A 21,997-nucleotide genomic window follows, 5' to 3' on the forward strand; every position below is an offset into this window, starting at 1 on the left:
GTTTCTTCTGCCAGGATTTTTTCAAAGTTTACTCAATGGTAGTGGACTTGTTTGACCGTGTGAACACACCCCACCTATTTCATTCCTTTAATCACCTTCTTGAAAAGGTCGGCGTTCCAATATTTCCACATATCCAAAAATCTGTTGATATCCAAGTCTTTTATAATGCTTAAAAGTAAGTGTGTTTCTTCTTCAGACAAGAAATGTGGGCTTTTCTTTTGGGCATGCATCTCTACCACAAAGTGTTGGCTGGTTAGTTTGTGTACAAGGTATCCAATACACAGAGCTGACTGTAAACAAGAAAGAGGTTGTGTGTCTTAAACGTTTGTATAAACACTAACTGAGACGCATATTCTAAATGGGCTGCCTATATGTGCAAAGAATGTTATTAAGACCCAAATCCTGGCAAATCCTGCATGTCTTATTTAGAAAATTATACATTTCGAATAAGGCCTAATTGGAAAATCTGAATGAAATATGCTATTTACATAACCGTATCAAATTTAGAATATCATTATATTCAGAATAATAGAGGAACATTAATGTGCATGTAAACAGCTTCCCTCTTTGTACTTCCACAGACAGAAGTTAGGTTTCCATCCAAATGTAATGCAAATTTTAACCAAATTTCCAGGAAGTTGGCAAACAAATGAAAAATTAATGTGCATTTTTTTTATCCACTACTGTCATGTGAATATTAGTGGTTGGGCACGTAGACATCAACTCTGTACTTTGGTGCTATTAAAACATTGCGGAAGAAGAGAATGCTGTAAGGTGACATTCTTAAAACCGTACAAGTCAAGCAGAAAATATGATGGAAATATGTCATTTTTGTTTGGTTCAGGTATTTATCTGAGTGAGGTTACAGTCTCCTTGTTGCCCCACTCTGCCATCATTTCTGGTTTCATGCTTCATGTACTGTACATCAGGATTTATTTGCCAAGTCTGTTTCCATTGCACTTTGCTCCTGTTTTTATCGATATACCATCTTTTCCACCTCAGGCAAGTGTCTTTTGCAATATTTACAGTGTTTTTGTAACTTACGGTGTCTCTGCTTATGTTTTCAATTGCAAATGTGCAAAAAAACTGGTGGATGGAAACCTTAAGTCCTTTCTGAGATGCAGAAAACAGGCAGTAAAACAAAGTGAGGATTTAGCACTAATGTGACTGTAGCTTTGGAAGTTCCCCCCTGGTTTGTCTAACTCAGACTGCTGAAGCTTCATATTAGCTTTTGTTGAACTTTAAAACAAATTTTTACACAAAATGAGGACTATGGACTTTGTCCCCCACCACTTCCATTGAAATATCTTTAGTGAGTAGGTAGGTTTTATTTATAGTCAGCATGGACAGGAGGAGCAATGACACAGACCAAAAACTCAAACAAACCTCCTTACTGAGGCAAAAAAATTTTTTAAATATTATTTTTGTGGGCTTTTTGCCTTTAATGGACAGGACGGTGAGTGAAATGGGGAGACAGAGAGAGAGTGGGGACTGACACGCAGCAAAGGGCCGCAAGCCAGAACAGAACCTGCGGCCGCTGCAGCGAGGCAATGCCTCTGTACAAGGGGCACTGGCACTATCCATTACGCTACCGATGCCCCTTACTTAGACAAACTTAAAAAAGTGAACCTATCCTTTAAGTTGGGACATTCCAGCTACATCATGGGGGAAGTTGACCAATCGGTTACTTTTTTTGTGACCTCACTGTGTAGGTTTTGCAAGATGTAAGAGCATGACATCACGGAGAGCACATGGGAAAGTGTGTTTGTGTGTGAGAGTGTCTTCAGTGTGGGAGGTCATTAGTGCCTACTCAGAGGTGTCAGTCTCAGGACGGAGGGTGTTGAGTAAACTGTTAAGTCATAGTGAGAGTGATCTGTGGTGAACTCCTGGCTGACTGACTGTCTGCTCTCTGTGGGCGAATGCTGGTCCCTCTGTGGGTGTTTGGACCGTGACGTCAAAGTCAGCTGCAAAAACACACCAGAGGGTCTTTGTGCAAGAGGCCCTGTTGTTTGAAGAATAAAACCACAAATTTTGTCATTTGTTATGTCAGGAAACAGTATCATCTCTGTTCAACCATGTTAAATTTGCTTATTGACCTGTGATATATCCAAATCACAGACTTTATACTTAGGTTGAGCGATATGATGGTATATAGGGGACAATATGAATTCAATTCAATTCAATTTTATTTATAAAGCCCAATATCACAAATCAGAATTTGCCTCAGAGTGCTTTACAGCATACGGCATCCCTCTGTGCCAAGCATCAGGTATTTTGACATTTTATTTATACCAAGGTAGCTCTCTGTAAAATCTCTGGAGGTATCAGACTATTATGGGCAAAGCAAATAAATAAGCCAGACTGTTCTGGTCCTGCTGGGTTTTAGGATTTTTAGAAAGTAGTATCTTGATTTTTAAGGTTTTTAATTACCATTGCATTTGGGTATTTTATCTATAAATCTTTTCTTAGTTAAACCTTTTAGATGCTGGTCAATAGTCCCATATTATTACATGTAACAATACATTAGGTTCGTGTATGTTAATTAAAAATTGTTTTCCATTAGTATATAGTGTACACTCTGCAGAGGTTGTATATAATAAAAATTTCTGGCACAATCAAAATTTCATTGGACATAGACAGTGTTGCATCATGAACTGTATGTGTCTCAGTTTTGAATTCTGAGCTGAATTTTTTTGTGGGGATGTCATGTGAGCTGTTGTTAGTATGACAAATATTTAATTTAATTTAATTTAATTTAAATAATTTATTTGTTTAAGAAGGGACAGTGTACATCAATGAACATTCCTTTTAAAGAAAGAAAAAGAAAATGTAGATGCACGCAATTGCAGCCAAGGGCTGATTTACATTGGTAGTCCCCCTGCCAGATGTTTGTCAGCATAGTTCCTAAAAAAATAATGAAGAATATAAGAAGAATAAAAGAATAAAAAAAGATGCACATTCTCCCAGTTGCATCAGATTTATCTCTTGAGTCCTTTAGATAAAACTACTTAAAAAGTGGCTATAACTGATATTTTTATGATAATAAATCAAGCAAAAATGTGAAAACAATGTGAAAGGGGTCACTTGTAGCAATGAACCTACAGAGAATTATCACCTGAATTGGCAGCTCCCCTTGTTCACCACATCAGCTAAAGGTTGAAGGCAATGTTGTGTTCACAGCTTGTTTCTACTGCCCCTAGGTGACCAAAAAAATCACGTATTGTACGCTTAACTACTACTACTCATGCCCTCAGGAACAGCACTGGGCTTTGAAGCCAATTTGACATATAGTGGCCAAACCATGGACCTACAACCTCTGGGTCAATCATGTGGCGCCATGGGTTCCATCTGTAAATCAGTGGATACATTTATCTCTCTTTGTCTTGTGTCTATAGCAAAATGACTAATGACTAATTATTGGGATTTGATCAGTTTGCTTTGATAACATTTCGAAAGTCTAGAAGAGCTGCATGATTAAATCTTTTTATCCCAATTCAAGATAGTGGATGGCTAAACTGTAAGTAAGCCACTCGGCTGGCGAGAGTCTCTGGTGCACTTGATCTATGGGCCCAATGATGTGGAAGATCAAGGTAATTTTATACCACGGAAATCAAGCTTTTTTGGCTTCATGTGCCATTGAGCAACTTTCATATGAATAAAATCTACTTATCCAGTTCTTTTTATACGTCTGTATAACTACTTTCATAAAAATTCAAGTCACTTCCGTAATATGAGAATCGAGGGAATTCGATCAATGATAGCTGATGACTGAAAACTGATCTGAGGGCAGCGTTTCTTAGCTTGCTGATCTCACTTCACGTCAGATGAACATTTCTGGTGGTTCAGCTCTACAGGAAGTGTTGATCATATTTCTAAGAGTGTGAGTGTATCTGGTGAAGCAGGGCTCCTATAGGGTATCACAGTGAATTTGAACTTTGTCCTGAGCCTCAGTGTGATTTATGTTGATATGAGCTGTTTTGCATGTGCAATAGGCTACAGGAGGACAACACTAGTATTCAGTCTTGTTTTGCACAGGGGTCTCCAAACTCATTTCTGTGTAGCCTCAAATTGCTTTGAAGTAAGAGTCACCCAAGGATGTAAGGTGACCCTAATTTATCATACATGGTATGAAATTAAACCGGGAAAACCCAAGTCCCATGAGCACTATCTGAATGAGTTTAAAGGACTTTGAGTCCCTGATCCTCAGACCCCCTACCTCTCCTCAAGCTTACAGAAGCTCTAACACTGAGCTCCATGAAAAAGGAGAAGCGGAGACCCCAGGGGATTGTGGGATTGAGAGATTGAAGAGGAAAGCTTCTGGGGGTGGCAGTGGAGGGTACGAAAGAAAAAAGGAGAGAAAGAAAATGAAAGAAAAGAAAGGGATCTATGCACCCTGGTGTGATTACAGGCTAACAGGGTCTTGTTTGTAATGCTTTCCAGATGGGGTCCTACTTTGGCTACGCAGTGGCAGCCACCGACATCAACAACGACGGGTGAGTGGATGGAGTGACGATGAGACAGCTGATGGCAAAAAAAAAGGGGTGAAATGACAGAGAAGGGAGAGAAACGTAAGCTAAAAAAAGAGACTAAAAGTGAAGGATGAGGTCACTGAAACAGAGACAGCAGTGGGACTCTTTGGGTGTTTCCCACGCTTCACTTCAGTTGTCACTCTCTAATGTGTCATGAACATTTCTGAAAATACTCTGTACTCTCATTCTGTCTGTAAAGTTCTCCCTTGGTTAATTTCACTTCCCCAACCCTGACGGGGGCACATAGTTAAAACAAAAAGTTTTAAGGCGTTAGTGTCGCCTTTAAATATGACTGTTTATCATCTGTTTGAACTCAGTGTTTGCAGCCATTTAAAGTGTATATGATTTGAAAAAGCTTACTGGTATTTATACAATACATGCATCTATTCAGTCTTTTTATATTGCTATTAATTAAGTATCAGATGGATACACATAATATTTAGCCACTTTGATTATTCAGACATCCACAACTTCAGGAAACATTCCCTTTTCTTTAATTAGTTAACTTTTATAGCTCCTTCCTCGTTTCAAATGTGATCTGTGATTCAGTTTAAACCTCTAAAACCCCACTGCCATGCCACTGGTTACTACCGCAGACTGTTAAAAATAAGGTTATTACACACTCATGCTGCGTCAAATCAATTTTAATTATATAGCACCAAATCATAACAAAAGTTATCTCAGGACACTTTTCATCTAGAGCAGGTTGTCTAGACCACATTCTTTTAATTAAGAGAGAGACCCAAAAATTACCACCATGTGCAAAGCACACTGCCGACAGTGGCGAGGAAAACCTTCCTGTTAAGAGGCAACCTCGGGCAAACCCGGATTCGAGGTGGGCAGCCATGTGCCTTTACTGGTTCGGTAGCTAAACATTATTTTACAGTAAATTCCAGTGGGAGTTCTTAACTTTTCACAGATACCAATCATGTCTAATTGTATAAAGGGGAAATTTGTAGAAAATGATACATATAGAAATGTTTCTTTTTTGAGGAGTCATGTGGTTGAAAGTTTAACTCTGTAAACATCATATGGGTTCAATTACAAGCTGAAACAAACTAATAAAGACTACACTGTAGTACTGTCAGACAGTGTAGAATAAGATGATTTTTGTAACCTTAAAGCTGCTTAAGGGGACATATTAAAAGGACTGTTAAGTAAAGGACAGAAGGACTGTTAAGTCACTTCTAAATAAGACACTTTGGACCCAAAATCTGGTTTGAATATCTCTCTTTGTCTTGTGTCTATATCATTATCCCAATCATTCCCCTTCTCCTTCCGTCTTCATCCCTATTATTTGTCTTCTGCCTTTGCTGGAATCCCCAGTTTGGATGACCTGGTGGTTGGAGCCCCAATGTTTATGCGTCGAGGGTTCACTGGGCGTCTGGAGGAGCTGGGTAAAGTGTATGTATACCTTCAGAGAGGTCCTCTGCTGCTGGAGCCAAGCCAGTCCCACCTACTGGGTCAACAGGCCTTCAGTCGGTTTGGCACCTCGCTGGCTCCTCTGGGTGATCTCAACCAGGATGGATTCAACGGTAAGTGTGCTACATACAGTCTGTGTTGAGCTGTAGGATAACAACAGCAAAGATGGGATACCAGTGATTAGTATTATGTTTTTCCATTCATGTAACTGTTCATATTTTATGCGTCTGCTGGCGACAGCCATGGCTTGAGGCATTAAGTTTTCGGGTTGTCTGTCTGTGCATCCCGTTGTCATGAATGCTTTATCTCAAGAACACTTTGATAGAATTTCTTCAAATTTGGCACAAACGTCCTCTTGGACACAAGGATACACTGATTGGATTTTGGTGGTCAAAGGTCACTGTGACCCCCTTTTCTGGCCATTACTCAAAGCCATAACTCTCAGGTTAAAGATGAGTGTGAAGCATTCGTGTTTTAGAATATGTATCTTCTTTGCAGCAACATTCATATTTAAAGAATTCTCTACTGTCATGGCTACATAGGAGTCTGGACAGACATGGATGTAAACTGCAACTTGAGTGGTTGGTGGGGGCATGCAACTACAGGGCAGTAATTCTAGTCTGACATTTCATTGATACAATGGATAATTAAGAATCAAGAAAATAATTAGCTTGGATTATGAAAGTATTTGTTATTTGCAGCCCTAATTGATAGTTTATTCTATAACAAAGTTATGGCTACTTAATGGGGAACTTAAGAGAGAAAACAGAAAGTTATTCAATTAACAATGATAGAAAGCAAGGAAAAGCAAATCCTTACATTGGAGAAGTGGAAACTATCAAATATTTTGCCTTTTAAAAATCTGATAAGTGATTTTTATGTTTCAGCCCTTGTTGAAACTAGCTCAGGTACTATTCTAAATGTGAATGACATCCTGGCAACACCCACTGATTCACTGACAGAGTCTGTGTTTTATTCAGTTTGGATTCAGCCAAAGTCTAAAGAAGCAAAACACCATAAAATTATCAGTGACTGTTTTTACTGGCCCACAAAACCACAAGTCCTACTCTGGCCTGTGACAGATCTAAGAAGTAAAGTACATTGTGCTGGACTCACTGTAAGCTGCTCTGCATGTCAGCTTCATCTACAGACATGAAATGTAGATGTACATGCATTTATGGGTTATAACAATGATTCCTCACATAGTATGTTGTTGCTGTTTACACTCAGACATGGCCATTGGCTGTCCCTATGGAGGAGACGACCAGCATGGATTGGTTCTGATTTATAATGGTCATGCCGGAGGACTGATGGACACACCCACTCAGACTCTGTCTGGCCAATGGGCTTCCAACTCTTTCCCTGCCAATTTTGGCTTTGCCCTGCGAGGCAACAGAGATCTGGATCAAAACGGCTACCCAGGTACTGCAGGAAATTTACCGCCACCAGACGTCCAGTTACACTTTATCCTCACTTCTGATATCTTCATTTAACACACTTTCCCTTCCTGCAGATCTGATTGTTGGTGCTTTTGGGGCAGATAAAGCAGTTCTATATAGGTATGTCAAAGCATGCTGGTGTGTAGTAACAAATATAAAGGCCCTTTCTTTTTGTTTTTATTTTTTTCACGGTCTGTCTCTTCAAACAGGGCTCGGCCAATAGTGAGTGCCAGTGCGTCTCTTACAGTGCAGCCGACCATGTTCAACCAGGAGGAGAAGACTTGTGAGCTGATCACAGGGAAGGAAACCATCGCTGTGTCTTGGTATGGACATCAACTATTTTCCTTGAAAAGTTCAGCTCCACTTAAATCTTAATAGGAAGATTATACACAGTTTGATCCAACATACAGTGTTTGTCACTGTAGCGGAAATATCTTTAATGATTTAACTGAAAGCTTAAGAGTTTAAGAGTAGTTAAAGAGCTCTCTGACAATAACAGAACATGGAAAAGTCTCGCAAATGTTATGTAACACACGTCTTAGTTCAGCTTTGGCTTTCCAAACTTTACCTCACGAGAATGTCAAATGACTTCATGTTTGCCAGTTTCCTGTCCAAGCAGCTCTGGACTACGCACTAAGTATTCTTAGATCCAGTGAAAAAAAAAGGAAAATTCAACCCGCTTTCAATCTCAATGAAGCTCTTTCCACATGTTCACTTTAACCATCGTATTAAATGTGGAACCTTTTTAGACTGCTGTTAGAGGCATTTGCCAAACTGGCTGGTGTTTTAGTATCTGCCCTGTAGGTAATACAAGTAAGTCTTGTTTTTGTGTTTATTGGTGTTTTTGTTGCCGTGGTAACAAAAAGCAGATGAAGGGAGTAGAGAAGGGGAAGTGGGAGAAAGGTGGAGTAGTACTATGGAAAGATGAATTGGTGGAGAGCATTGAGTGATTAACGTTGAAAAGGTTGGAAAAAGCTTGTAACTTTCTCGAAATAAATGAGATATTGTTTGCAATTTATGAGATTTCTTACGCAGCATGTGGTGGAGCTCATGTAGGCGTTTATACGAGTACATAACATTTTATTATTGTTATGTGTCTAATGATTTGTTTAAACGTTTGATACTTTACAAATTAACCAGGGCTAAAATCTGTAAGATTTCGGATTTAAAGAGTGAGGCTGATTTCAGTGAGATAAAATGACAATGCTGAATAACATGCTGCATTGTCTTCCTGTGAATCCCTCATGCTTTGGCAGGCAAAAGAGAAGGAAAGTCCCTCCCCTTTTGGTGTCTCCCATGGGACCCTATTTCATCAAAGATATGTACAGTAGTCAACACAGAGAGACACATGTTTTTTTTTTTATGTCCATTTGAATCGTGCCACAAATTACACATTTGATGTTTGTCAAGTTAAAAGATAATTTTTCAAGTCAAGAAAGTTGCCGTTTGTTGTATAACCATTTATTTTTGTATGAAACCGCTCAGTGAACTATATCTTTTTCCACACAATATACATCACCAACACTAGCTAGTTAGCAAGCTAGCTAGCATAAGAATGAGCAATACCCGTTAGCAAGCCAGCTAGCTAGATTGCTAACTTACTTAGCTATAGCCCATGCACAAATGTAATCTTATCTTACCAGATGTATTTTATCCAGCAACTCCTGGTCTTTCTATCAACTGGGAAGTGAAAGAATGAGCAACACCTGTTGCCTGTGTGAGTATTCTGGTACGAAACTCACAGGCAAAACACAGGGATTATAGCTTCAGCAAAAGAAAAAGTTACGACCTCACACATGCGACTGTAATTTTTCTAATTACGTAATTTCACAGTCTTATACTTTAACAGTTTTACAACACACTGCGATTTTCTTGACTTGCAAAGTTATCTTTTAAAGTGACAAACATCATATTTGTAGTTCATGGCTCTCCATTAATTACCATATGTATTTTTTTTCTGAAATAAGGTCCCATGGTGGTCCACCAGAGGGGAAGGAACTTCCCCCCTTACTTCGTCTCTATCTGGGAATGGCGGACTCCGCCAGTCAATAAAAACTACTATGTAGAGAGATTATGACTTAGTGTAAATGCATTAAAATGGCTAATGCAGGAAAAACGTTGACCATAAATAATAGGCTATCAAACATGGGGTTTGAGTTTATGAAAATCCTAAAGACTATACATTTAAATTAGAAACTATATACAGAAATATCTCAGATCACTGTAAACACATCTGCATCAGATCAGTGCTAATTTTTTTTTTTTTTCCATATTTTTGTCTGTGTCCAACCTCCAGTGTCAGCATCGGTTTCTGCCTGCTGGCTAATGGGAAGCACCTCCCCTCTCATCTAGGTGAGGCACACACACAAACACACACACACACACACACACACACACACACACACACACACACACACACACACACACACACACACACAGATGGTCCCTATTACCTTGCTTTCTTTGTGTAGCCACAAGTATGCTGGACTTCACTGTGGTCAATTTGGCAGTTAAGATCAAAATAAAAGAACAATCATGTAAACACAGGGTAACTTGGTGGGCTCGGGCAGTTTAGAAAAGTGTGTGTGTGTTTATTTTAAGTGCGCCAGTGTGCATTGTCTGTGTTCTCTCCATAGTTGTTGTCATGTGGGCTGCAGCAATGCCCTCTTTTTGTATACTGTACAATGATCAAAATAATTGCTTTACCATAATAATGTTTACCACTGTGTGTGCGCGCATTTGCATGCATATAATTTGTCTGTGCAAATATGTGCCTACGCATACATTTACTTGCATTCTTGTGTTTAATACAGCCATGTAGATGTACAGACAATGTACATGTTCACTGTTTTCTTACCTTGTGCATGTGTGTGCTCATATGTGTATATTTTCAAGGCTTTGTGGTGGAGGTTCAGTTGGACAGTGTGAAGCAGAACCAGAAGGAGTCCATCAGGAGGACTCTGTTCCTTGATAACCAGCAGCCCAGTATGCTGACGACCTTCAGCCTGGCAAACGGAGAACGCTTGTGTCGTGACACCAAGATCTATCTGCGGGTCTGTCTTTTCAAGTTTCAGTTTAATCTCTGTCAAACGCTAACTCTAAACCCATGCTGCCACGTGAAGAGGACAACAAAAACAGATCTGACTTTTCTCTGTTAAAATGTCTAAAAATGACAAGACCAATGTAATATATTTTTGTGGAGTTGTGTACTTACATTATCTTAAATGTTTCCAACATTGTTAAAACCCAGAGAAATCTGTAATTTTAATTGAGGACACTGTCTGTGTCATTTGGTCACCGTTGCCTGTCAGTGGCTTCATATCTCCTTTGCGCATGTGTCATGATAGTGTTAGCCTGCCTTTATATAGTTAAGCCACATTTTTATGATAAACTTTTTAGATCTTGGTTGTTGTTAACTATATGTTTTTAACCAGATGAAGTATTTTAGTCATGCCATCTGGATCTCGATTTATCAGAGAAACAAGCTGAGCAAATGTTCGTGGCAGCTTGGATCCAGCTCTTGCTATGCTGAACAGCATTGGAGAAACACTGATTTTTAACATGAAACTGCTTTATTCAGTGTATTTACTGGTTTTAATCACCTGGTCCATTTGTTTTGGCGAGGAAAGGACCTCTGTGGTTAATTTGGCTACTGGTAAAAACCTCCTGAACAATGAACACTGAAGGAATCCCAGCCAAGTGAAATCTAGGAGAGACTGCAATGACAGCATTGCTCAGTATTTGTCATTATTTGACTGTGAGACCCCTAACAGCAAAATATGCAATAGTGTAAGTTTAAAAGTATTGTACACAAGCTATTTCTCCAGTTAATCATTCAAGACCATTCCTTTTATATCTCGACAAATTTTCTGGTCCCTAATCCTGGCCCTCGGAGCCAGAGCCCTGCTGGCTTTCATTTGAGCCATCTAATCAGAGATTATGTTGCACCTGCAGCACCAGGTGAATGTAATTAACTGGCTGCCAGGAGAGAGGTTAAAGTCATTTCCTAATATACAGGGTTTGAAGTTGCTGTTTGAAGTGCTTTTTGAGGTGAAACTAGTACAGTACCAATCTTCTCATCACTCAGTGGTGACCTGATCAAAGTGAACGCCTGCCAAAAACACTTAAGTCACATGTGTGTAGATGTTCACTGTAAGGACATAAAGATCAGAGCACTTTGCTCTTTGACAGGGTTAGAGATGGCTTGAGTACAAACTGCCAGCCATCTACTCACCTGTCAGTCAACACTTATCTGTTTGTACACCACTTCCTCCTCTCAGGGTCTGCAGCATTGTGGCTGCTTAAACAGAATTCATGTCACATCTTTGAGAAACTTCAAACAGACTAAATCTTACATCTAGACCAGTGGCTGCTGTAACATCTGCTTTTAATTTCATATAATGTGGCAACTTTTTTCTTCTACATTTACTTTGAAGAGGGTTTCACAATAATGTGCACTAAAAGGCTGGGAATTCCTACCCTGATGACAGATTTCTAACCAGCTTTTGCCCCTCATCGGAAGTTTTAGCTTGTTTCAGAATATTGAGAACAGACATTTATACACCAGACAAAGTTTTATAAATTTTTGGAGCAGCATGCAACACATAAATTAGAGTCATTCACAGCAATTACTTACACATCTTTCTCTGTTAAAGGCTGAAGATGAGTTTCGGGATAAACTGTCCCCCATTTACATCAGCCTGAACTTCAGTCTGGATCCTCATGCCTCAGTGGACCAGCATGGCCTCAGACCAATCCTGAATTATGAGACAGAACAGCTTATAGAGCAGAAGGTATGTATATTAATTCATGATACAAAATGATGAGGTCATGTATTGTAGCTCAGTAGGCTCCAGACCTTTAAAAACATTTCAAAGTGGTTGTGTTTCATGGCATAGTTGCCAGTTTCAACATGTTTTCTAACTTTTGCTTTAAAGTCCATGATGTAATTATCAGAGGTACAGATTGTGTGATTCTTTGTTTATTAAACTTCTTTCTTATTGGTAGTGGCCACATTACAATTTCCTTCCCTTACTGACATTTCCTGAGCTATATTTATAGTTGCAAATGATTCCATAACTCGCTCAAACAGACACAATTTTTACTTGCTGTGAACCTGACAAACAGCAGATGGTGTTACTATGACAACCAGCAAGTGTGAGATAATATCACAATAATCTTAGCTGTGGTATAACTGTAACTTAGCTATAGACCGAAATACCGTGACATCGTTCTAAAAACAACAGTCACTTCCAGGTAGAAAACTGATAATTCATTACAACTGTGGAGATATGTAAAACTGACAAACGTCTTGATTTCTGTTGTTATTTTCAGCAGTGACTGTAACCTTTAAAGATATATAGTTAAACACGGTGATCTGTTATGTCTGACATTTCAGCTGTGCTTATTTTATGTACTTTGTTACTTCGTTATCATGTTTCTTAAACAAAATCTACTGGCATGGACGCTAAACATGGAACTGCTGTGGGTGAGGCCGCAGCAAAAACGTATTTTGGCCATCTAAAAAAATCAACGTCAGTGTAAGCGTATGCTATATTTGAATATTTGCTCCATTTTACCTTACACTCTAACCAATCGATGCTGCGGTAGACCAGCAACTCTGTGTTCTGCTACCTAAAAATGACGTTTTTTGGTGGCTTCAATATAATGGCTTCAATTATTCATCATAAAAGCCGCTAATATTCGAAATACAACGTACATTTAAACTGGTATTGATTTTTTTTTGGTGGTTAAAACTAACTAATTGAGACGTTGTCTGCTTTGTGCTGTTAGATTTCAATGTATGTGGCGCAAGGATTTTCTACGTGGAAGTTATTGTAAATAACCACTGATATTCGGTCCATAGTGAGTATTATGATATTGCGAATTTAATCCATTCTTACATGTTTGAAAAAATAAGTATAAAGACAAAACAAATTTGAATGTCACCTCGTTTTTAATAAGGTGGAACCAGCTGAGTCTCTTGCAGAAAATGTTGGCATAGGCGTTTTCAAACCTTGAATACGTTACATTTGTACATTTCATATGTATTGTATCAACATTTCTAAAGTGACGTGCTATATGAGCTGACTGGCTGGTGGATGGTGTGCTGGCACCAAACCTCCAGGAACAGTGCGGGGCTTTGAAGCCAATTTGTGTCAAAATCCCTGCAAAGTGACTCATTTCAAAATCAGGATTTGAGCCATTTGGTCCGATCAAAAGTCTACAAGAGATGCACGATGAAATAATTTTATCACCATTTCAGTGAGCAGACCACTAAACCAGAAGTTAGCTGTTCATCTGCCGAAAATCTCTAGTTTACTTGCTCTATGGGCCCCACTATGTAGAGGATCTGGGTAATTTCATACTGTGGAAATAGAGCTTTATTGGCTTCCTGTGCCACAAAGCAACTTTCATAGGAGTGAACGAGGCAAGGCCTCCAACGCTGTTTTCAGTTCTCTTTATACATCTGTGCTACCTAGGTGAAACGCCTGCCAAGCTGCAGACCACTGTTTGAGATCAACAAACAGCAAAACCAGTTGTGTATACCAACCTGTCGTTGCTTTTCCAGTTGTTTCTTAGCCCGCAAGCATGGTTGTTTTGTCTCTGGTTTTCCACTGGGGATAGTGCCACAAAAAGTGGATGTTTTTTAAGGAGACATCACTGTGTTTGCTGCCAGAATAGTGCTACAAAAAACAGGTATTTTAAGCCAAAACATGAACTTTTCCAAACCATATCCAAATGTTTCTGTGCTGGCTTGCTAAAAACGCACAGTGTTTTCTGGCATTTGGGTTGCGTGAAACTTTGTTAAAAATGTAGGCTAGGTCAAAAGCATCCATAGTTCAAACCAAATTATACTATTTTTGAACTTCAGATATTTTAAATTAATATTATTTAGCATTTATAGTGCATAATGCTTGAATATGATGTGCAATAAATGCATGTGAGAAATATCCAAGTGAAGAAATCCTCGCCAGATATCCAACCTGGAAATCCATGAAGCACAGCTTTAATTCTTCTCAGAAGATCCACTTCCAAAGACATGAAGTGTATCTCTCTGTAGAGCTGTAAATGTATCTATATATATTACATTACCACACTAAACATCTAGACCACACCACTTATATGGCCACACGCCTTGCATGTGATGAACTAAACAGATAGTGACCACAATGGTTACCAGTGGAAAGAGAGCAGAACAGATGGCATGATGAACGTTTTCACAGAACATTACCAAACAATCTAGAACCATGTACAACAGTGGTTCTCTGTACTGTAGGAGTTCAGGTTCAGCTTCCATACCACAGCACATCTCCCACTGTTTACATTTTGCGTGCAGGGATTTATTTGAATGGCAAAGATGGGGGCTACAGGCCGCCATTTTAAAATTGACATCAAATGTAAGGCCCCTTTACAGTGCTGAAGCCCATATGTGAGAGGTCCAGGGTCAGCCGTAGTAGAGCACGAGCTGATTACTGCACTCTGGTCTCCATTGGTAGTGCTTCTTTTTGTTTCCTATATGAAGAGTTGGATGGTTCATGCAGGACTGGCAAGTCATGGCTCTGCAAAAACACAGAGGGAGGACTGACAGCTCTGTTTGGGTGGGGCGGCGCTCGCCTCTCAGACATCTGGTTGTGGTTTGTTCATGTATGTTGCCAGTGGTCTCCTCCACCAGGCAAGAGCCAGAGCCTGAAAACGTGCACATGTTTATGTGAGAGATACAAGGTGAAGTGAGTGTGATGTGGGTGCGTGAGTGTGTACGTCATATACTTGTTTTTAACAGAATACAACAACTTTTTTCAGCCTAGAACCTTTAAAGGCGACAGAATGAATCATCTGTTGTTGCTCTCTCTTCTCCTTCTGTGAAAGAAATCAACAGGCTTTTCTCCCATTGATCAGTTAGATCAAGTGACGACAACATCACTTATCTCCCAGTAGAGTGTGGGCCCCAATGCTTTGCTAACACTTCACTTTACATTGTTTAGAGTGACACAAGGCCCCAAGCTGGCAATTTAGCATCCACTGTTTTTAACATATACTTGCTCTTGTTTCTCCAGTCATATGCACACATTTAAATGGAGTGCCAATCAAGAGTTAATATGTACAGTACAATAAAGGAGATAGGAAATTAATCACAGCTGATGGCTTTGCTGCTATCAGTTATCAGCTATCTGTTATTTTTTTATATTATGGCAGTGATGTAAGAATGCACTGTAGTGCAATTTGAAATCATTGCTGGGTGTGGTCACAGTGCAACAGGCCACAATTCTGACCACGCCAACAGCCATTTCGTTCTGTAAATACAGTTGTTTTAGGAGTAAGAACAGAGATGTAGGACATTTACTGTACTAAATAGTTAATTTTTCCTTCACTTAGTTCTGCACCCTTTTAATATAGCAATACATGCTACTGCTTTGATTTGGGATGAAGGTCTGTGTGCTAGAGTAAGCCGCTTTTTGACCTGCCTGGATAGATAAAACCTCTGCTTCCTTCAATATATCAAAACATATTTCATCCCATAGATAAACTGAAATTACATTTTAGCATTAAGAGTAACAGAACTGCTGCTGGTTATTACCATAATGATGGCAGTAAGATTATATCTATGGCAGTGGAAGCATTAATGAGGTTTGAAGAAGGCGTCCGTTTTTTTTTTTTTTTTTTTTTTTTCATTACGAATAGAGCTAGTATCACTTAAGTTTAGCTTGACATCATTTTTAAAAACCTTTAAGATGTGTAAATTATGTCATGGATACACAAATTGGTGTGACATAATCTAGTGACTTTAGCACAGTATCTATTTTTTGATACCTTCAGTCCTTCCTGACGTTTAACTATTTGTGAAAAACGTCATTGTAGCATGAATGTCATTGTCTAGCTGACAAAGCTGTTTCCAACATGCTTACTACTAGTCTAGCTGAGTTTAAATACTTACAGCCCCTAAAATAATGAATAGATAAGAAATAAGCGCCCTTCTTCCATAGATTCTTGCTGGAGGACTCCAGTGACACTATTGCTGTGACTGATACTGACACATCCCTCAGCTCAACAGAGATGATGTGTGGGTGGTGGTGTCAGTCTGCACAAAGCTTTAATAAGTCCTGTAACGTTATCCCCACCTTGTGCAGTCGGCATCTCTCTCAACTCAGCTGCCTGCTCCACCAGTAGAGACTGACCTCTGGTGACACATGCTGCACACTACATACATTACATCAACTCAATACTGCATCTCCGTATCAGTTAAATAGAAAGTGGAGCGACTGTATTATTGAAGGTATTGAAAATCATACCTTTAGAATTTCTAAATAAACACCCTGCAGCCTAAAAAAATAATCCACTGTTTAAAAAAAAATGAAGCTAACAATTTACATGCATCTTTTTAAGTAGTTCCAAGTCTGGCATTACTCAGTCAGTCCTATGAGCCATTTATAATCTGATGAACCCAAGTAGTTTAGCACAACCAACATAACTTGCTTTGACCTTGAAGTTAATTTATTTGAAACAACTTGATATTTACCAAAAGTTGTGGTGATAATGGGTGGTCAAATTGTTTTATTTAAGGTATTAATTTATTTATTCCTGGAAAAACTTTAGGGTTAGGGTTATTCTAACCATTATCCACTAACCCCATGAGTCATTTTTTAAGAGTGGTAACTATACTGTATTTTCTTTCTACCAAACTACGCTCACCAAACCTATTACCTCTCAGAATAAGCGAACATCTACTCACAGACCAGAGGCTCATGCATGATGTAAACATTAATAGCGTCCTCCTCGGTTGAGCAGTAATGTTAGCTAGCTCAGTGGTGCTAGGTGAGTTAGCAGTAGATGCACACCACCTTCATTGGCAGGTGTAGTTAAGTAGAAAGAAAATAGTTCCCTAAATGAAACTGCTCACAACAAAGTCTGTGGATTATTTTTGTAACCAGGTCATGATTTCTGGAAAGAGACATTGCTGGTGAGTTTTTCTGATGTGTTATTTTGGCACTTTGAGCACCACAAGCTGAGTGCCATCTAGTTCTATTATATTGGAGAGAAGGTAGACGTCTCTACAGCCGATCTCTCCAACACTCAGCAGCTCACATTAAAACAATCTAGACTGATAAATAGCACTACAGGTAAAAGGAAAAATATGAATTTCTGATTTTGGGTTGGACTGTCCCTTTAAGAGCTAGAGGGAAACATGGATCAAACGTATGGGAGGATGAAGAGATGAAAGTGAAAGACATAAAAAGTGGTCAGAAGGGGAGGGATGATAAGTTGGGACTCATCACTTGATCTTAGTATGCTATTACAGAGCGTGTGTGCTCCTGTCTGTTTGGTGTTACATGACCGATAGCCTCTCGGGTCCCGAGCAAATGTAAAAGCAGCGACTTGAATGAGGAATCTCTTCTGAAACACTGTTAACCATTGCCAGGCTGATTCTTTGCTCTCTGTAGCATTCTTTTGGAATCTAATGTTTCCCATATGTTGGAGAGATGAGGGTACGGCAACAATGACACCACGGAGTTATATGGGAGAAATGGTGGAGACAGAAATGGAGAAAAGAGAGAATAAAGCAAAAGCCGAAAGGACGCACTGGAAAAGACAATGCCCCCCAAATCAAATCACATTTATCTTTTTACTGTGGTTTTTACCAAGTAATCTGTCACGAAAGACTAAAGAGCCGATTAAGCCCTATTCTCTTTTAAATTTGAGGTTTTCACTCTTTGTGATCGAGGCTTCTCCGCAAAAATGTAATACTTGTTTAGATGGAATTCATCATCCTTTCATTCTCCTAAACCTTCACCATGTTTTCTCTATCCCCCTTTTCTTCGTTCCCACATGTAAAGCACAAATTGCTTTTATCCTGCGTACATGAAAGGATGCTGCTTTCACACAGCCTCTTGGCATTTGGTGGTTGCAAATATTGTTACAGTTTTGTGCATATATGGGGGAGATGTGTAGTCTATATCCTGTCTTATCCTTTCATTAAATCATGAATCTCATGTGCTGGCTTCTGTAAACATCCACTTCCTCAAAAGCTTTTCTCTCTCCATACCTTTGGACTCTGTTCCCCGAATACCTCTCTCTCTTTCACCCATCATAACCATCCCTCGCTCCTCCCTCTTCCTCCATTTATCTCTACTCTTCTCTCTTTCTCAGGCCCAGATTCAACTCGATTGTGGGGAGGACAACATCTGCGTCCCTGACCTCAAGCTGGCTGTTTATGGGTGAGAGGAAATAACAGCTCTATGACTTTACCTGATTCAACAAACAAAACTCAAACCCTCCAGTCACGCTTTGCTAATCTCCTACAGTTTTTTCCATTTGTGACTGAACAATTTCAACATATACCAAGGAAAGCTCACATTTGCCATGTGCAGCTCCCAGTGTGTCTGCTGGGTCTTTACTCTGCTGCACTTGAAGTGATGCATTTTATGTTTCTGGTTAGTGAGGAATGAACACAAGAAGAACTGCATATTTAGCATGAGCAGCAGTTACAGCTTTAGCTGAATAAGCAAAGTAAACAACAGCATTTACTGGAACACACTAAATTGCAACAGCACAGGCCGTACTGTTTAAAGCAGTTTTAATTGAGTTATTAGGCCGCTTGAGAAAGGCAGAACAAGATGTGAAGAGGAAATTAAGTTGATATGGCTAAGGTGTTAGCGAACAGCTTTTTATTCACATATTCAGCAGATACAGAGCATCATTAGCACTTATTAAGAATTCTGTTTCTTGCCACCTGATGAATGTAAGTAGGCTAGTTACTCACCTTTGAGCTCTGTTTTTGGTCTCCACCTTCTGTCAAGGGAAGAATCTACCTTTTCAGCTGCTAAAGGCTTCAGTATGTTTACTAGCTTGTCGCTAACTTTGTCCATGTGCTGTTTGGTGCTGGGCAGGTAGCTTACAGTGGGTTGAAAACAGCTGCATGCTGCAGCTGAAAATGAGCTTGATGGGAGCGGTGAGAGTGAACCAAGTCAACAAAATTTTAGGTTGTAAAACCAAAACATTGAGCTGAGAGGTGCTAAAATGATTCATAGCTGAGGGGCAGTTGGGTGATATTTTTTTGTGGAGTTAATTACTACAATTCACACTACAAAATGAATCCATGGTCCAAAGTGAATAAATAAATAAATAAATGTATGAATAAACACAGGATTAAATAATACAAAAATAAATAGAATAACGAATGAATGCTGAAACACACAGAAATAAAAAATAAATAAAACAGTTAAAGCATAAATATTTAAATAAATATATAAAGCTGATAATCAAACGGGACATAAATAAATATCTTGAATTTATTTCTACATTTTTGTACAATAACATTTATGTATTTCTGTGTTTGTTTGTAAATAAGGTTGGAGGTCCTAACCTCTGCATTCATTAATTATTTACTTATGCCTCTAGTTATTTATTTCGGGTTTTCTTTCTTTATTCCCACGTTTATTTATAAGATTTTACTTAGTTCAGCAAGATGGTTGCAACAATCAGTGTGTTACTCGAGCAAGTGAAAAGAAAAAAAAGGCAAAAAATATTAACAATATGATATAAAAACCAATATAATATTGACGGTATATACAATATGGAAAGTTTTTTTCTGTATTTTCATATTTATTTATTCAGATCTGAAGTTAATACATTCAAACATATTTTTAAGTCTCAAGGAAACACACATTGCATTTTGGTGAGAAAAAAAAAAATGCTTACACTAAAGCACCACAGAGTATCTTTAAACAGTTAAGTTAACAAGTGATGATCAGTGAAGGATAAGTCACTGTTTCTCCCTCCAGATAAGATAAACATATCTGCAGGAAGAGACAGTGAGTGTGGCACGACTTAGTCAAAGAGAAGAAGCATGGGATTGATATAAAAAAGGAAAAGACGTGATAATGTGGCTCAGAGCATTTAAGACACATGATAAGACACTGTGTACAGCTCATCACATGCTTCTGCTGCAGTACAGATACAGAGGAAAGATTCACATGTTATTGTTAATCAATCGTGTATCCATGTTCGTGAATGGACGTCAGCCAAATATTGTGCAATGAGTCTATTCACAAAGCGAACACACACACACACACTTTCAGGCTCTCTCCCCCCAGACAGCTCTGTTATGAGGGGTGTTTTGCATTATGATGGCCATGTGATTTCTCTTAGCTGCAGAAATACAATCAGTGCAAAAAGTCTCCCACGAAAACTCAAAGATCCTCGTTTGTCGTTGCCACGGGACCAAACTCGAATGATTCAGCACTTTCACTAAACTGAATTTCCCTTCGCTGACATACTATAAGACACAGCATTTTTCTCTTGCGAGCCAAGAATTTGAAAACAGTGGGATATTTAACATTCACAACCCTGTCGCTGGTGTTTGATTTGTAACCTCTGGTTTCAGTTATGCTTTTATGAGCTTCATAATCCACCGTTATATTTTCCCAACACATGAAACTCATTGTTGTTAACATCTCAACTATACGCTGCAGATTTGTGTCTGGTCTCAGCATCTGTTGAATGTTGGTGTTAGGATATCAGTGTTGCTTCCTCTGCATTTGCTAAACTTGCCTGGGCCTAATTAAGATCATCTGGTGGTTGTCGTACCTAGCGTGGGGTCACTGCGTCCAGACCCTCTGAAGATGGGGGGAGGGGAGGAGGAAACAGGGAATGAAAGAAGAACCCTGATTCTGACCCTCAACCAGACTCCTTTCTCCTCTTTCTGCTCAATAGAAACATAGATTTACTACCACAAAGTGTGGCTGCTGGGGGAGGGCCGCAGTCAGAGAGTGTCGAGAGGATTTATCACCGCACTGAAAGTGTGTGTGCACACAGGGGCGTCACTGTGAACGTGCAGAATAAGGTGGGGGTCGGTTTCCTGAGACAAATCACAGTGATCAGATTTGGGTCATTTCCCAGGTCAGTCATGGACAGATATGCAGGAGAAAATGGCCCGTGGGGACTTTCTAAAACAGAGATGCATTGTCTGGAAAGACTTCACGTCGCTGCTTTTCATTACGTTTTACAATTGCTTCTCTTGGGCACTTTGGTCATGCCCTGCACCGAGTCACTTCAAATGAACACGGCAGCAGAGGTAGGAGAAACTGAACTGTGCCAGCAAATAAAGGCTGTAAATGGACGCTGTTATTTTCAGCCGTTTTGATCGCAGTAGATAAAAATGGCCTTTTCAAGACCAACAAAAAATAATGGCTGTGTAATAGATACCCCCGGGAAATACCACTGAAAAAAAAAATGGTTATGCACAAGTACAGGCGCTGTGAGGCTGTTCGTGTGCATGGTGTTGCCTTTAGCTAAATGCTAATGCCAGCATGCTAACATGATCCCAGTGACAATGCTATCAACCTGATGTTTAGCAGGTAAATTTACGAGGGGTATAAATTAAAATTTTTATTATGATACAATATTTGCTGATGTCGTAAAGTTTGCCACAATATGATTTGATTCAATTCACGGGCCTGTGACTGATATTAGACAATCGATAAATATTCTAATTGTCTTTTTCGTGGCAGCTTGCCATTGTCTGCCTGGTGCTGAGCTGCTAGCACTGTTTAAATATTTAGGAACTCGGTGACACAGATGTGCCATTGGAACTTTAAAATAAGGGCTTAT

General features: G+C 39.3%; 1 protein-coding gene across 1 annotated transcript in view; it reads left to right on the forward strand.

Moving 5' to 3' along the window:
* Nucleotides 1-21,997, forward strand: part of LOC126386528 (integrin alpha-5-like) — a 55,808-nt gene that overhangs the window by 20,562 nt on the left and 13,249 nt on the right. Inside the window, exons 11-19 of the mRNA XM_050038921.1 lie at nt 4,441-4,493; nt 5,856-6,064; nt 7,182-7,373; nt 7,465-7,510; nt 7,600-7,713; nt 9,687-9,742; nt 10,286-10,443; nt 12,046-12,183; nt 18,536-18,603. Of these exons, the coding sequence (XP_049894878.1) occupies nt 4,441-4,493; nt 5,856-6,064; nt 7,182-7,373; nt 7,465-7,510; nt 7,600-7,713; nt 9,687-9,742; nt 10,286-10,443; nt 12,046-12,183; nt 18,536-18,603 (1,034 nt within the window). The remainder of the gene's footprint in view (nt 1-4,440; nt 4,494-5,855; nt 6,065-7,181; nt 7,374-7,464; nt 7,511-7,599; nt 7,714-9,686; nt 9,743-10,285; nt 10,444-12,045; nt 12,184-18,535; nt 18,604-21,997) is intronic.

This window comes from Epinephelus moara, chromosome 24 (assembly GCF_006386435.1).
Source record: "Epinephelus moara isolate mb chromosome 24, YSFRI_EMoa_1.0, whole genome shotgun sequence".
NCBI classification, from domain to species: Eukaryota; Metazoa; Chordata; class Actinopteri; order Perciformes; family Serranidae; genus Epinephelus; species Epinephelus moara.